This window comes from Scyliorhinus canicula, chromosome 8, assembly GCF_902713615.1.
Source record: "Scyliorhinus canicula chromosome 8, sScyCan1.1, whole genome shotgun sequence".
NCBI lineage: Eukaryota > Metazoa > Chordata > Chondrichthyes > Carcharhiniformes > Scyliorhinidae > Scyliorhinus > Scyliorhinus canicula.
This window is the reverse complement of record NC_052153.1, coordinates 21,816,427-21,833,043: the sequence shown is the minus strand read 5'-3', so window position 1 is coordinate 21,833,043 and position 16,617 is coordinate 21,816,427. Positions and strand designations below refer to the sequence as shown.

General features: G+C 45.5%; 1 protein-coding gene across 2 annotated transcripts in view; it reads right to left on the bottom strand.

Annotated features, from left to right (window-relative positions):
• The window catches only part of LOC119970157 (E3 ubiquitin-protein ligase UHRF1-like), a 157,244-nt gene extending 141,114 nt beyond the window's left edge, over positions 1-16,130 (bottom strand). The window contains exons 1-2 of one of the 2 annotated variants that reach the window (XM_038804257.1): positions 15,982-16,130; positions 15,485-15,664 (exon numbers count right to left, since the gene is read on the bottom strand). In XM_038804257.1, coding sequence (XP_038660185.1) covers positions 15,485-15,637 — 153 coding nt within the window. In that variant the 5' untranslated portion in view covers positions 15,638-15,664; positions 15,982-16,130. Of the gene's footprint in view, positions 1-15,484; positions 15,871-15,981 lie in introns of those variants that run through there. The other variant, XM_038804256.1, reaches the window with a different exon arrangement.
• Positions 16,131-16,617: the final 487 nt, after the last annotated feature.

Genomic DNA, 16,617 nt, shown 5'->3' with positions numbered 1-16,617 from the left:
CTGTAACATTTCTTTAACATCTCCAGAGCACACAAAATAATTGCTCCTCCACTCTAAACAATGAAGGGTAAAATAACTTAAGGCAAAGTATGGACGAATGAACACGGTCAGAATGGATTGGTTCAGAGCAAAGCATATCGACGAACCTGACTGGAGTCCTTTGATTAAACAGCCCACGTGTTACGTGGCCTGGTTGAATCAAACAAAAAAGGAGGTGGGGGGGGGGGGGGGGGGGGGGGGGGGGATTTTAAGACTGACCTCTCCACTCCACATGGAAACTGCGAGGGGCGGGGCAAGGGGTAGAGAACACACGTTGTTTAACTTTGCTCTATTTTGGCCAGCACAGATAGCTACATGCCTGGACAGGCCAAGTCTTATTGGGGTCCCATATGATATACACAGGACACCCAGCAGCACTTTTACCAATGAATAAAAGAATTGGCGACCCTGTAAGCCAAGTTTTAAACTTGTGTTTCAGGGGTTGAAAAGAGGAGCGACAAATAAAACTAACTTTTCCAATTAAAAATGGAAAATACGCCTCTTCTGGTTTTGGAGCATTTTTTAAAAAATAATTTAGAGTGCCCAATTCTTTTGTTTCCAATTAAGGGGCAATTCAGCGTGGCCAACCCACCTACCCTGCACATCTTGGATTGTGGTGGTGAGACCTATGTAGACACGGGGAGAATGTGGAAACTCCATACGGACAGTGACCCGGGGCCGGGATCAATAAGCAAAGACCTCAAAACTACATTGCCGACCCGAAAACATTAAAGCCAGTATGCCCAATTTCTTTTTTTTCTTTTTCTTTTTTACAAATTTAGAGTAACCAATCCATTTTTTCCAATTAAGGGGTCATTTTAGCGTGGCCAACCCACCTAACCTGCACATCTTTGGGTTGTGGGAGCGAAACCCATGCAAACACGGGGAGAATGTGCAAACTCCACACGGACAGTGACCCAGAGCCGGGATCGAACCTCGGAGCCGTGAGGCAGCAGTGCTAACCACTGCCCCACCGTGCTGCCACGGATGCCAATTTCAATGGTGGGGAAAGATGGAGGCACAATAATGCAGAACAAGATTATTTGGCATTTGGAAAAGCACGGACAAATGAACGCGGTCAGAATGGATTGGTTCAGAGCAAAGCATATTGACTAACCTGACTGGAGTCCTTTGATTAAACAACAGGGTTGATGAGGGTAATGTGGGTTTTGTTGTTGTGTATGTGGACTTTCAAAAGGCCTTTGACAAAAGTACCACAAAATATACTTGTTGACTAAAATTAAAGCCCAGTCGGTTGAAGGATTAGAGGAGCACGGATGCAAAACAGCAGCGGTGAGCAGTGTTCCTCAGACTGAAGGGACTGGTGCTTACCATGTGGTCAGTCCATTTTGATAATACATTAATAACCTAGAACTGCAAGTACAGGGCATTACCTCATAGTTTACAGATAACGTGCAACCTGGAAAGGTGAAATTTCATAGGACATAAAATTAGATGGATAATATTGAGGAGGGCATAAAACAGACTGGTTAAATAGACAGACACGTGGCAGGTGAAGGTGGGAAATGAAACATACTGGTGAGAAGGATGAAAAGAGGCAATTAACCAAATCAGGTCTGTCCAACTCATGGCATCCAGCCATCGAAAATGGTGGGCACGGGTGAACTAAATGATACAATTTTTAAGGGGGTGCAGGAACAGAGGCACCCAGGGGTACAACGAGCACAAGTCTTTGAAGGTGGCACGACAAGATGTGAAGGCGATTAAAAATCACACAGGATTGTTAGTTTTATTGATAACGGTGCAGAGTACAAAAGCAGGAAGTGACTCTAAACGTATACATAGCACTGGTTAGGTCTCAGCTGGAGTGGTTTTCAATTCTGGGCACCACACTACAAAGGCCTAGGTGGGGATATAGATGAGATTTATTAGAATGATACCAGGGATGGGACACTTTGGGCGAGATTCTCTGGCCGGCGTGTTTCTCAGCATAGTGAGGCGACCTGCCGTTGGCCGAAGTCTCCTGGTCCCTCCGCTGTCTATGGGATTTTCCATTGAATCCACCCCACGCAGCCAGGAAACAAGCGACGGGCGGGCGCCATGGGCAGGACCAAAAGATTCCACTGCGTGAACAGCAGGAACATCTCGCCCTTCGATTAGGGGAAGAAATTAGGGGAATCTGGGGTCGTTCTCTTTACAGCTGAGAAGGATCAGAGGAAATTTGATCGAAAAATGCCAAAAATCCTAAAGGCTGCTGATAAAATAAATAAGGAGAAATTTGTTTCATAAGACCTCAAGGTATAGGATCAGAATTAGGCCACTCGGCCCATCGAGTCTGCTCCGCCATTCAATCATGGCTAATATGTTTCTCATCCCCATTCTCCTGCCTTCTCACCGTAACCAGAGCCCCTAATTAATCAAGAACCGATCTACACATATCCAGTGGCGAAAGGATATGGATTTAGAACAGAGGTAATACGAGGAAGCATTTTTAAACACAGTGAATTGCCAAGATTTGACACACACTGCCCGAAAGGATGGTGTGAACAGATTCACTGTAAATTTCAAAAGAAAATCTGATCAATACTGTAAGAAAAGACATTTACAGAACTAGAGGGAAAGAGCAAGAAATGGGACTAACTGGATGTTACCGAAGAGCAGACACAAGAAGAGCTGTGGGTCAAACAGCCTTGTCTGTGCTCTATCATTGTATGATTTTAACTTTCACCGGCAAGACCGCAAGTCAATGGAAACTCTCATCAAAATGGACGGTTGTTTACATGCTGCACTCATTTCCACAAGAAGCCATTTAAAATGGATCTGCAGAGTATCTTCAAAACAAAATTATCCGCCGTTGGCATGACGTATTCATTCCTCCAAATCCCACCCCTCCCCCCTAGATTTATCTGGGCTTCATTTGAGGCCGTGTCCCAGATGAGAAATAGGGCAATACTGTACCGAGTGTAATGTTTGCACCCGGACCTTTGCCAAATATTACATGATATATATATATCTCAAGTGTGTCACGCACCGAGTTATATCCCATGAAGTCTGCATTACTGCTGGCAGCTTGCAGCAGAAATATAAAAGCACATTCTTTATCCCGAGAACGCACTGAATCACAAATTGTTCCACAGTTCCACATACGCTTGCAATTTGCACTTTTGTACCATCATCATCAGAAGCCTGGAAGCAAATCTAAAGACCATCATGATGCAAAAAGCAAGCAAATCGTCAAAGATTCAATTAGTAATACAGACAGTCCTATGGCTGCCATTTAAGAGAGAGAGTCCAGGGAACGGTCACAATTATTTTTCCTCGTCTATGTATGAATAGTTTTTTTCAAACTGTCACCACCGGGGTCAACGTTCTCTGGAACATTATCAAGCTCACAGGACTGGACAATCATGGACGCGGTTAAAATGACACCCACCCATCTTTGAACCATCCAATTACTTTGGGTCAACGGCATTTGCGGATGTTAAACAAGAACTCCAGGCTGAGGGCAGCACGGTGGCACAGTGGTTAGCATTGCTGCCTACGACGCTGAGGACCCGGGTTCGAATCCCGGCCCTGGGTCACTGTCCGTGTGGAGTTTGCACATTCTCCCCGTGTCTGCGTGGGTTTCGCCCCCACAACCCAAAGATGCGCAGGTTAGGTGAATTGGCCACGCTAAAAATTGCCCCTTAATTGGAAAAAATAATTGGGTACTCTAAATTTATTTTTTAAAAAGAACTCCAGGGTGAAGCTCTACAATAATCCTATCTGCAAAACAAGTGTTACCATGGTAACACTTGGCGTTCCACACATGCTTTTGGTCAGTATGTTCCATTCCCCAACGTTATCAAATTCCCTCATTATCAGCCTCTCTTTGTTTAATGCAGAAAATAAGAAAGATTGACTATTCATCAACGATTGTGTTCATTTTCATGTTTTGCCATTTTTAACTGTCTTTTAGCCGATAATTTATTTTACAAAATTGTTCCCCACTTCAAAATGGACAGCAAAAGCAGAAAGGTGGGGGGGGGGGGAGATGTTGGGGATGGGTGGGAAGTTATGTTCAACAAGAATTACATTCAACAAGGGGGATAAAAACTTCCAGGTGATGTGGTTCAGAGAATAGGAAGGGATAAAGTTTTTGCATATCATTATTTTTATCATGCTGGGACTTTAAAGTGAGAGCTGACACTGGAACAGAATAGATTTACCTCTTTATATCATTCAAATATTTATTTCTTTAAACTTTAAAAGCATTATTATTACGAAGGTATTTCCTCAACCAATCACACAGCAGCAAGAGGGTTGCTTTAGAAAGGTCAGTGGCCAACAAATACCATGGGTCTTCCAATTTTCTCCTTATAAACTTCATCAGGCTGATGTGACAGCCACAAGCCCCAAAGCTTGCAGCCTACGCAGAACCCTGCCACTAGGTTTTAAGACTCAGGGCAATGTTCAGTCCAAGGTGCATGCCCACACAGCCTCGTGACAATCGGCAATGTACCGTGTGCAGCAACCGCGCACAACTTTGTGGAGGTTCAATGACCTTTAAAATATAAGCTGCCCAGGACAAAAAAACTAGTGCCCAGGACAAAAAATGGTCCAGAGAGGAGGTTGTAGCCCCCACCCCAAAGAGCAAAGAAAATTGAGAGGGAACTCACCTTGGGGGCAGTAAGCTTCATCTTACAAATACAGACCCTGTACTGATAGGGAAACTATTACAACAGTAATACCTTTTCTGAATAAGGATATACTGGAGTCTGGGGCAATATTAAAATATAAAAATAAGAATGTTAATCCAATGATAACAGTATTAGTATCATGCTTCCACGTGGGTGGGGGGAGAGACAGGTATTGTATTGAAGGTGGTCAGGCGGTGGAGGATGGAACTGGAGCCAATCTGCACACACTTTCATCAACAGTTATTTCGATGCAAATGTATAAACATGCACATCCTCACACGACAACCACAGTTTTACAAAGAACAAAACATCACAGGAACAGGCCCTTCAGCCCTATACCGGTCACGATACCAACCTTGGCCAAAACCCTCAGCCCTTCCTAGTGCCGTATCCCTCAATACCCATCCTATCCATGTATTTGTCGAAAGAACAAAGTTACTATTTATAGCTGCACAAGTAAATCCCTAGTTAATGCCCACCACCCACATTAGCAAGGGGGAGGTGGTTTCACCAAATTTCACCAACCTTACAAACCCCCGAAAAATGCCCCACTGCCATCTTAACAAAGAAAACGTGCAAGGCATAAGAGAGGCCGATAGAGGGCGAGAGCAACAAAACAATTCAAGGCAAGCACAAAGTGGTCACAGGAAACGTACATTTGCTTTGCTCTGTGTAAAGCCAGAGGAGAACAATGACTTGTGCATGTTGCGGTGTTGTGGTGCAGGGGGCTAAAAGGTTGCAACGGCAGTTGCTTATGGAAGAAAGTGTTTCCCTAAAATTGCACTCCAAGCATTAATATGAAGAACAAACAAACTTGCACTTATATAGTCATTCGCTTTCCAAGGACATCCCAAATCACTTTACAACTAATGCTATGGTTCTGAAGCATAGACAACACTGAATGCAAACTTAGCAGCTAATTTATACACAGCAAAATCGCCAAGTAATCTATTTTAATGTTGAGGATAAATGCTGTCCTCGTCACTAAAGAAAAACTCCTAGTCTCCTGCAAATGTTCCCATGGCATCCACCAAGAGTCAAACAAGGCCTTAATTTAATATCTGATCTAAAAGATGGGACCTCAGACTGTGCAACATTTCCTACTACAGTTAAGATTTAGGGCAGCATGGTGGCGCAGTGGATTAGCCTGCCGCCTCATGGCGCTGAAGTCCCAGGTTCGATCCCGGCTCTGGGTCACTGTGTGTGGAGTTTGCACATTCTCCCCGTGTTTGCGTGGGTTTCACTCCCACAACCCAAAAATGTGCAGGTTGACTGGCTAAATTGCTCCTTAATTGGAAACAATGATTTGGGAACTCTAAATTTGTATTAAAAAACTACTAGTTAAAATTTAGGGCGGCACGGTGGCACAGTGGTTAGCACTGCTGTCTCACAGCACCAGGGAGCCGGGTTCAATTACAACAACAAGAAGTCAGGATGACTGTCTGTATGGAGTTTGCACATTCTCCCAGTGCCTGCGTGGGTTTTCTCCGGTTTCCTCCCACAGTCCATAGATGTGCAGGTTAGGTGGATTGACCATGGTAAATTGCCCCTTAGTGTCCAGGGATGTGTAGGTTAGGTTACGGAGATATGGGTGGGGCGGGTGAATCAGTGGACCGAGGTCAAAAGCTTTTTCAGAGGGTCGGTGCAGACTCAATGGGCCAAATGGCCTCCTTCGGCACTGTAGGGATATTTATGATTATGTGCAAGTCCTGTACTCAGCTTGAAACTTGTCTTAGGTGCAAGCATTGGTGCTTCAAATAGACTCTTTTTTAAAAAATTTAGAGTACCCAATTCATTTTTTCCAATTAAGGGGCAATTAAGCGTGGACAATCCACCTAGTTTGCACATTGTTGTGTTGGGGGGGGCGAAACCCACGCAAACACGGGGAGAAAGTGCAAACTCCACACAGACAGTGACCCAGAGCCGGGATTCAAACCTGGGACCTCGGCACCGTGAGGCAGCAGGGCTAACCCACTGCGCCACCGTGCTGCCCCTTGAAATAGACTCTTACTGGTCTCCTCATTAGAGCCGGTATATTAAAGATTCCTTCAGGTTTTCAACAAAGTATTACTGGATTCTCTCTCTCTCTCTGTCTGAGAGAGGAGAGAGATGGAATATCTTTAAAAGATCTCGGCCATGGCACACCTGAACGGGAGTACGACATTGGGGGGGGGGGGGGGGGGGGGGGGGGGGGGGGGCCTTGGTGGCCAGGGAGGGTGCAGGGTGGTTCCCAGGCAGTGCCTGGCTGACACTACCAATGTGCCCTGGTGGCACCACAAAGCCAGCAGCAGCACTCCCAGGGCGGCAGTGCTAGGTTTCCAAGGTACCCGGCTGTGAGGGCCTGAGTGGGACCATGTCCATGAAAGGAGGATGTGGGGGTGGGGTGGGGGTTGGGGGGGGGGGGGGGGGGGGGGGGGGCGGGGGTTATGATGATGTGGAGATGCCGGCGTTGGACTGGGGTGAGCACAGTAAGAAGTCTTACAACACCAGGTTAAAGTCCAACAGGTTTGTTTCAAAACACGAGCCTTTTGGAGCTGTGCTCCGAAAGCTCGTGTTTGAAACAAACCTGTTGGACTTTAACCTGGTGTTGTAAGACTTCTAAGCGTGGTTAGATAGCGGTGGAGCCAGTGGGAAACTCCCAGCAAAACCCACCACAAATGACACTTATAGAAACTTTCCGTTAGATCACGCCCGGAGTTTGGCTTTCACCAAAGAAAAGGATTAGTATGCTGCAAGAGAAAGAAAAGCACTTGCCTTTGCGTAGTATCTTTCCGATGTCCCAATTTGATTCAGTCAATGAATTATCCCTGAAGTGTAGTTGCTGTTGCAATGTGATGAGACACAGCGACCAGTTAGTGCGCAGTATTATCCCGTTAATATCAATAATTGACCTAATAATTGTTTTTTTTCGGTGCTATTGGTTGAGTGATAGAAATTACACAGGACAGCAGAAGAAATCTCTTGCTCTTCTTCCTCTCATGCATACAATGTAATGTCCCCTTAAATACCGCACTGAAGCATCACCCCAAATTATATGTTGAGTTTAGTGAACAGTTTGAAAGGATTACCCTCTGGCTCAAGGCAAGCAGGTTACCATTGAGCCACTTTAGAAACCAGTGAAAAAAGGTGACAACGACAATAGTGGTTCAGAATTTTCAGCAAATTTGCGTCATTACAGTATCACATTGCTGCTTGCTAGTGCTTTCTGTATTTGCATATTGGCTGCCATGTTTGCAACAGTGACCACACTTCCAAAAACAAAGTACTTCATTGGCTGCAAAGCGCTTTGTGACTTCCTGTGGGCCCTGAAAAGCACATTTTGTGCCGACATATTGGTAAACGTGAATTTCTTCGATTGTAGCCCAAAGCAGCATAAACACTCATCGCAACACTCCACCGCTCATTTACACAGCTTTGCCCCTCCTCCATGAAAAAGACCAGCTGGCACAAGATTCCCACGTCTTTACCAGTCATACACTGGCGTAGGCACATTCCCAAAATTCTAGATGCAGCACCGCCCAGTCACCTGATATATGTAAAAATTAAATTTGTGGCATTGACGAGCATACAAAACAAAAGCAGAACTGGGCCATTTGATCCCTCGAGCCTGCTCCACCATTCAACAAGATCACGACTGGCATTTTTGTCACTGATTTCATATTCCCGTCTATCCCCATAAGCTTTGGCTCCCTTGCCTAACAAGAATCTATCTACCGCCACCTTCAAGGGTGTCCCCTAATTTAAAAACAGCTCTGGGCTCATCCGCAATCATTTTCGCGTTCATCTTGTCAAGACCATTCAGGATCTTATACACTTCGATCAAGTCACCCTTCACTCTTCTAAACTCCACTGGAAACAAGCCCAGTCTGTCCAACCTAGCCTCATAGGACAACCCATTTATGATGCGCTACATCAAACCACAGTGCTGGCATGCCCCGGTGCACCTGGTTTTCCTGCTGTGCCTACATTGTCCCATTGCATGAATGTTCAATTGGACTTTCCAATGGGTATACCTCTGTAAGGCATAATAATATGCAAGAAAGAAAAACAGAAACAAGAAGCTTTGAGAGCGAACCATGGTGCCAGATAACAGAAGTCCACATGCTACTACCCATATTGGATTTGTTTATTGTCACGTGTACCGAGGTACAGTGAAAAGTATTTTTCTGCAAGCAGCTCAACAGATCATTAAGTACATGGGAAGAAAAGAAAATACATAATAGGGCAACACAAGATATACAGTGTAACTACATAAGCACTGGCATTGGATGAAGCATACAGGGTGTAGTGGCAATGAGGTCAGTCCATAAGAGGGTCATTTAGATGTCTGGTAGCAGCGGGGAAGAAGCTGTTTTTGAGTCGGTTCGTGCCTATTCTCAGACTTCTGTATCTCCTGCCCGATGGAAAAAGTTGGAAGAGTGAGTAAGCCGGGTGGGAGGGATCTTTGATTATGCTGCCCGCTTTCCCCAGGCAGCGGGAGGTGTAGATGGAGTCAATGGATGGGAGGCAGGTTTGTGAGATGGACTGGGCGGTGTTCACGACTCTGAAGATTCTTGCGGTCCTGGGCTGAGCAGTTGCTATACCAGGCTGTGATGCAGCCCGATAGGATGCTTTCTATGGTGCATCTGTAAAAGTTGGTACGGGTTAATGTGGACATGCCGAATTTCCTTAGTTTCCTGAGGAAGTATAGGCGCTGTTGTGCTTTCTTGGTGGTAGCATCGACGTGGGTGGACCAGGACAGATTTTTGGAGATTTGCACCTCTAGGAATTTGAGACTGCTAACCATCTCCCCGTTGATGCTGACAGGGGTGTGTACAGTATTTTGCTTCCTGAAGTCAATGACCAACTCTTTCGTTTTGCTGGCATTGAGGGAGAGATTGTTGTCGCTACACCACTCCACTAGGTTCTCTATCTCCCTCCTGTATTCTGACTCGTCGTTATTCGAGATCCGGCCCACTATGGTCATATCGTCGGCAAACTTGTAGATGGAGTTGGAACCAAGTTTTGCCATGCAGTCATGTGTGTACAGGGAGTAGAGTAGGGGGCTAAGTACGCAGCTTTAGGGGCAGCACGATGGCGCAGTGGTTAGCATTGCTGCCTACGGCGCTGAGGACCCGGGTTCGAATCCTGGCCCTGGGTCACTGTCCGTGTGGAGTTTGCACATTCTCCCCGTGTCTGCGTGGGTTTCACCCCCACAACCCAAAGATGTGCAGGATAGGTAGATTGGCCATGCTAAATTGCCCCTTAATTGGAAAAAAAAATTGGATACTCTAAATTTATTTTTTTTTTAAAAGTACGCAGCTTTGCGGGGCCCAGGTACTGAGAACTATTGTGGAGGAGGTGTTGTTGTTCATTCTTACTGATTGTGGTCTGTGGGTCAGAAAGTCGAGGATCCAGTTGCAGAGTGTGGAGCCAAGTCCTAGGTTTTGGAGCTTTGATATGAGCTTGGCTGGGATTATGGTGTTGAAGGCGGAGCTGTAGTCAATAAATAGGAGTCTGATGTAGGAGTCCTTGTTTTCGAGATGCTCTAGGGATGAGTGTAGGGCCAGGGAAATGGCGTCCGATGTGGACCAGTTGCAACGATATGCGAATTGCAGTGGATCTACCCTATTGATTGCATTACATTTTAGTTTGATTTGAACTTTATTTTTTCATGATCCTGTGCAGGCAAATAGATTCTGCATGAAATTTCACAGAATCCAGTAACAAAAATGGCATATAAATCAATATGAATTTCAAAATAATTTCTGCTTCAAGAGCAGAATTCTGGGCCATTAATCCAAGTACTCACAGCTAGGAGAACAAAAAGTACCTTTAGGGAATTAAAAAGTTATGGATTATCGTGAGAAAGAAGCATTGTGATAGAGATTAAGATCATTATAGATTTTCTAGTTGTACTGAAAGCCCACAGATTGGCACCTACGCTATTAAAACACAAGATCACCTGGTGATAAGAAAGTTATTCATACTTAAATACCCCAAAATACTTTAATTTGGGGGGGAGAAGAGAGAGAAAGAGAGAGAGAGGAGCAGGGAGAGTAACTTTTAAAATGGCACTAATTAAAGATGGCATTTATACGCCCTACAGCATTTCACGCACTGTAAATTTCTTCAGAATGCAATGATTATATGTAAGCAACCATGTCAAGACATTGGTCACAGGAGATTCCATCAATGGTGACAAGATGAATTATCAATGAATCATTTTTTTTTTCAAAGGTAGTGGTTGAGGTTAGAATGTTGGCTAAGAATTGGTGCTACTGGATTGCAACATCCCACAGCCAGATGTCTTGACACTAGTTTGAGCCTGTGGTCAAAGCCATCCAGCAGCAAAGTCACACTGGGGTCTGACTCCACCAAGTGTATCGAGGAAGCTTGGGCCTATGAGGGGTAATCCCGTTCACCCTTGCTCCAGATGGGGTGGAATTCCCCACTGGCTTCATAGAATTTATCATAGAATTTACAGTGCAGAAGGAGGCCATTCGGCCCATCGAGTCTGCACCGGCTCTTGGAAAGAGCACCCTACCCAAGGTCAACACCCCCACCCTATCCCCATAACCCAGTAACCCCACCCAACACTAAGGGCAATTTTGGACACTAAGGGCAATTTATCACTGCCAATCCACCTAACCTGCACATCTTTTGGACTGTGGGAGGAAACCGGAGCACCCGGAGGAAACCCACGCACACACGGGGAGGATGTGCAGACTCCGCACAGACAGTGACCCAAGCTGGAATCGAACCTGGGACCCTGTAGCTGTGAAGCAGTTGTGCTATCCACAATGCTACCATGCTGCCCATCAGGTCCCAACACCTCCCACCTCACAACTGGATTGGTCTATCTGAAATTCCCTCCCTGCCATTCCGCAGGACATGGCCAAATATCCTAAATGTTAGCTACTCCTGCATCTTGTCCAATTCCTCCCCGTGGTCTTCCATTCTGACACACATGTTTCTGTCTGGCTAAGGCAGGGGCCCCCAGTGGAAGGCCTTGGGTGGAGAGTACTGGCATGGAGGAAAGCCATGCACCAAATCCTTTAGGGACACTTCTATGGGTTCCCCGGATACTCGCCTTTTTTACTGGTCTGGAAGTATAGTATTCACAGGAACGCTGAGGGCAAGACACTACGGCACCTATTTAGCTATGTAGAGGGACAGCTTTTGATATACTTAATTCTTATGCACCTCATCCATGGCCACCAAATACAGAGGGGTGGGTAATTAGGAGCACGTTCGCCTGCTTTCTCTACGGGCTCCACAAGGTCCAGGATAGACAGGTGAAATTGCCGGGGCGGACATCAAAAAGAGTTTCTCTGCCTGGCTGGCTCTATACTGTGGTTATTACCCTCACACTGGTTTCTTTAGACATGCCTCACATTGAATACACTGATATATTTGAGATCTTCCTCAACCATTGGTCACTGAAGATTGTCAAGTATGGCGTCTTATAGGCACTTTTCATAGAATTTACAGTGCCATTTGGCTCATCGAGTCTGCACCAGCTCTTGGAAAGCGCACCCTACCCAAGCCCATACCTCCACCCTAGCCCCATAACCCACTAACCCCACCAAACATTAAGGGCAATTTGGACCCTAAGGGCAATTGATCATGGCCAATCCACCTAACCTGCACATCTTTGGACTGTGGGAGGAAACCGGAGCACCCGGAGGAAACCCACGCACACACGGGGAGAACGTGCAGACTCCACACAGACAGTGACCCAAGCTGGGATTCGAACCTGGGACCCTGGAGCTGTGAAGCATTTGTGCTAACCACTATGCTACCGTGCTGATTCTTACATTCTGATATACAGGGCAGCACGGTGGCGCAGCGGTAGCACTACAGTCGCACGGCGTCAAGGTCCCAGGTTCGATCCCGGCTCTGGGTCCACTGTCCGCGTGGACTTTGCACAATTTCCCCGTGTTTGCATGGGTTTCGCCCCCCACAACCCAAAGATGCGCAGAGTAGGTGGATTGAACACACTAAATTGCCCCTTAATTGGAAAAAATAAATTGGGTACTCTATATTTTTTTTTAATTCTGATATAATTGAAAGATTTCCTTTTGGTTTATTAGCAATCAGGTGACACTGGGGCAACTCAATGTCAGTCCATTGGTCCAAGAAATCCCAGAGGACCTTTTGAGAGCTGACTGGTAGCGATTTAACCCGAGGGTCACCACACCTCAGGTGGGTAAATAGACCCACGGAAATTGTCCTCTTTGGGATAGTTATTTGAATGAATTCATCTCGTCTAAAAATAGAAGGCCAAGGTGGTGCCTGAATGGACATCTTTAAAATTATGAAGAGATTTGATAAGATAGATGCAGAGGGGGAACTTGAATAGAAGGGCATGTTAGTAGTGTTGGATGGAAATGGGAGGAAGACTTTGAGAGCCATAAATGCTAGAATAGACTAGCTGAGCCGAATGGCCTGTTTCCACACTATAACTCCCATTTAATATACCACTTCCTTCTAGTGCACCCTAGGCACTTCCTGTTTATATTAAAAATAGGGTGTTGAAGTTAATTATGGACAAGAATTCCACAAACAAGTTTTAAAATTTCTCACACAATGCTAATGACTTGAAACCACAAGTAGACACATCAATTATACTCCCATTCTCCACAACAGCATATTTGTTATCCAACTCCTGTTTGAAAACGGGTGCAGACTCTCAGCCAGCACAGACATAGTCTGTCACCTCCAAGAGTGCATGTTAACAAGACTCAAAATGCAGTGTTTCACAACTTTTCTCAGATAATGATATACAGTGCAGCTGCTTGAAAGGAGCTGTGCACTGGTGTGAAACAAAAGGCCCTCCTCATCCTTGCCCAAGCAATAATGAAAATCTGGTTCCCTTTGACCGCATGGCCACTGGAAGGCAGCTTTTAGGGACCTTTGGAATCTGTGATAACATTACAAAGCCCAAGGTTTGTTTTATGATTATATATAATTTTTTTAAAGGTCGAGTTGCACCTACTGGATGCTACAATCTAGCTTTCTGTTCCTGCACATAACACCTACACTGTCAAGCACCAGGAACCCTTCTCCATAACAGCACAAGCAGAAAGCCAGACGAAACATGGTGACTTGTAACAATTCCAATCTTGGAACAATTCCCAGCCCCCCCTCGCATTTAAACTGCAACAACCCACAATTTACCAACAGAAACAGCTCCAACAAAAAGTGAAAAACTATGCTCAATTTTTTAAGTAGTCTGCTTCACTCAACATGGAAACTTTTTTGTTGAGATGGGGGACACAAACTGCTCGTTTGCACAATTGAATTCGGAATGGAAGGAACCCCAGTGTGCAATTTATATAGGTTGTGATGCATATGAATGAACACAAGCCTCTCTCTCCCCCCCCCCCCCCCACTCACACCCCGATGCAATGTTTTGCCACCAAAGTGCTCAAGATAGGAAAGATGGTATCTTTTTGTTTTAGTAAAACCACCACGTGCTAAGCGACAGAATGTTTTGTGAAAAATTGTTTTGTTTTAAATATAAAATCAGAATTACACCCACCCTCCCACACACACACGAGAAAATTACACAGCTTTGGTCTCACCCCAAGTACCCAATGGGGGGGGGGGGGGGGAGACAGAGGCCTCACAGCTCTCACCCATTTTGAAAGGGTGTGTAATGTATGAAATAAAACCCAGTGAAGTGATTCCTTGGCCAGATTAACTTCCCTTCCCCTTTGCCCAGAGAGGGTGCAACACTGACGGGAGGGGGCACAAAGCATTCACTGCAGAGCTGCTAGGGGGCGGTGTGGGCAACCCAGTCCCCCCCCCCCCCCCCCCCCCCCCCAAAAAAAGGCAGATTATGTGCAACAACTCGTGTGCTGCACATTTACAGGCCCTTCACCACACCGGACGTTGAGACGATTGTATTGTGCGTGTGTGTGTTGTAGCCACATCCATGGAGTCGTCACAAATCAGCAATGAAAAAATGTGGGGACATCATCAAACCCACGATAAAATTACAAACAAAAAAAACAATAAACTCTCTGAAAAAAACACATTTTTAAAAGATCCGAGGCCGACCACCACCCCACTTTCTTCACTGCTCTCGCTCCCCTCCCCATTTTCACGCTCGTGCTCCTCGCCCGCGGCCTGAGCTGAAACATGTTGAGCCCTGTCCCCCCCCCCCCCCCCAACCACACGGCTTGAGGCTGCTACAGGAATTAGTCAAAAGGCTTCGATGCCTATGGAGGGAGGAAGAGAGACAAACACACAACAGTGGATCCGAGAAGAGGTGCTCCTCCGGCCTCTCTCCCTCCACTAACCACCCATCCACAAAAAAAACCAAAAATATATATATTTTTTTAAAACTCCAGCCTGGCAGTGAGGGCAAGCAATGCATCGGTGCGGGGACATAAAACTGAGCGTTTTCCTCCCCTTTAAAAAAAAGTGAAAGAAAATCCTCTTGTCTCCGCCCCACCCCCGATAAATCGGTGGGAGCTGAAAATACATACACACACAAAACATTAATGGGGGGGGGGGGGGGGGGGGGGGGGAAAGAGGGTTGAAGGAGCAAGAAACCATTAATTTGCATTTTATACACCCCCCAAAAAAAACATCCATCCCACAGTGTGAAATGAGACAAATATGTTGTATGAATCAACCGTGTGTCCAATTTTGGTTACAATCTATCCTCCAGGGGGTGAATGGAGGGGCTCTGACATCCTTATTTATGTGTGTGTAGGGGGGGGGGGTTACTTTGTAACAGGAAACAGCAGAAGCTACAGTGAAGCTTACGGGGTTTCCATTCTTTACACAGATATATTATATGGAATATTTACCTGTTTGCCTCTGTAGAACAGGCGTTGGCATTCCGGGTCCACGCTGAAGCTCTCTCGGATTTTTAATCGCAAGCATTCAATTTTGGTCAATCTGGACAAATCGTCAATGCAACGCGTTTGTTTCCCGTCGATAGTCCGCACTTGAATCCACATTTTTCTCTCTCTCTCTCACTCTCCCCTCTTCTTAACCAAAAGCAAAACAATAAAATGGAATTAATACCATCGGCGCGGTTACAGGCGAGAAAGGAGGAGATGATAATGGGAGGAAGGGGGCCAAGAGGGTATTTCTTGGCGGTAAGGGCAGGGGGTTGGGACTATAATGATTTTTCTCCCTCCACTGAGCTCTCAACCAGTGTGTTGTTTACTGAACTATAGGAACAGCAGCAGACACACATGGGGTCACGGCGCTCAGCAAATCTCGCGAACATATGATAATGAATGCTAGGAGGTTATTTTTGCGAGGAAACAAAAAAGATTTTTTAAAATTCAACCTTCACCTTTGAAACGTCCTTCTTTCAATGCAGGCCAGAGGGGTGATTGTTCATGGCCCGCTGTCAGCTTCAGACCCGCTGATGGTCGCCCCCCGCGCACTCTTCCTAAAATACAGATCCTTGCCTTCTTTTCCGTATTCTCGTTTCGGGTTACCGGTCTTTTTCCCTTTTGGCGGGATGCGGAAAAACTCAAAACTCCGCCTTATTTCCAGTCGTTTTTATTTAAAGTTGTTTTTTTCTGTGCGTGTGTTTGAGTTCAATAGAAATCTTTCAAAAAGCTAGATATGGATGTGTTATAGTCTCTCCACCCTCCCACCAACAGGACGGTCCATTATTCATCGTGAAATAATGTTTGAGACATATTTTTTGCCTTTATTCATATATAACACAAATGCCAACCAGGTGAATCTATTGTCAAATCTACCAGCTAACAGCAACCTGCAGATAATTCGACTGCAGTGTTCAACACGAGACATGTTCAACTCCCAACAGATGCTGTCAGGCTTGTTGAGCATTTCTAACATTTTGTTTTTGTTTCAGATTTCCAGCATCCAGATTCTTTTGCTTTTTATTACAGATTCTGTTCCTATGCGACATGAATAGGAAATGTTTGGAAAATACAGCATGATTTTTTTTCTCTAC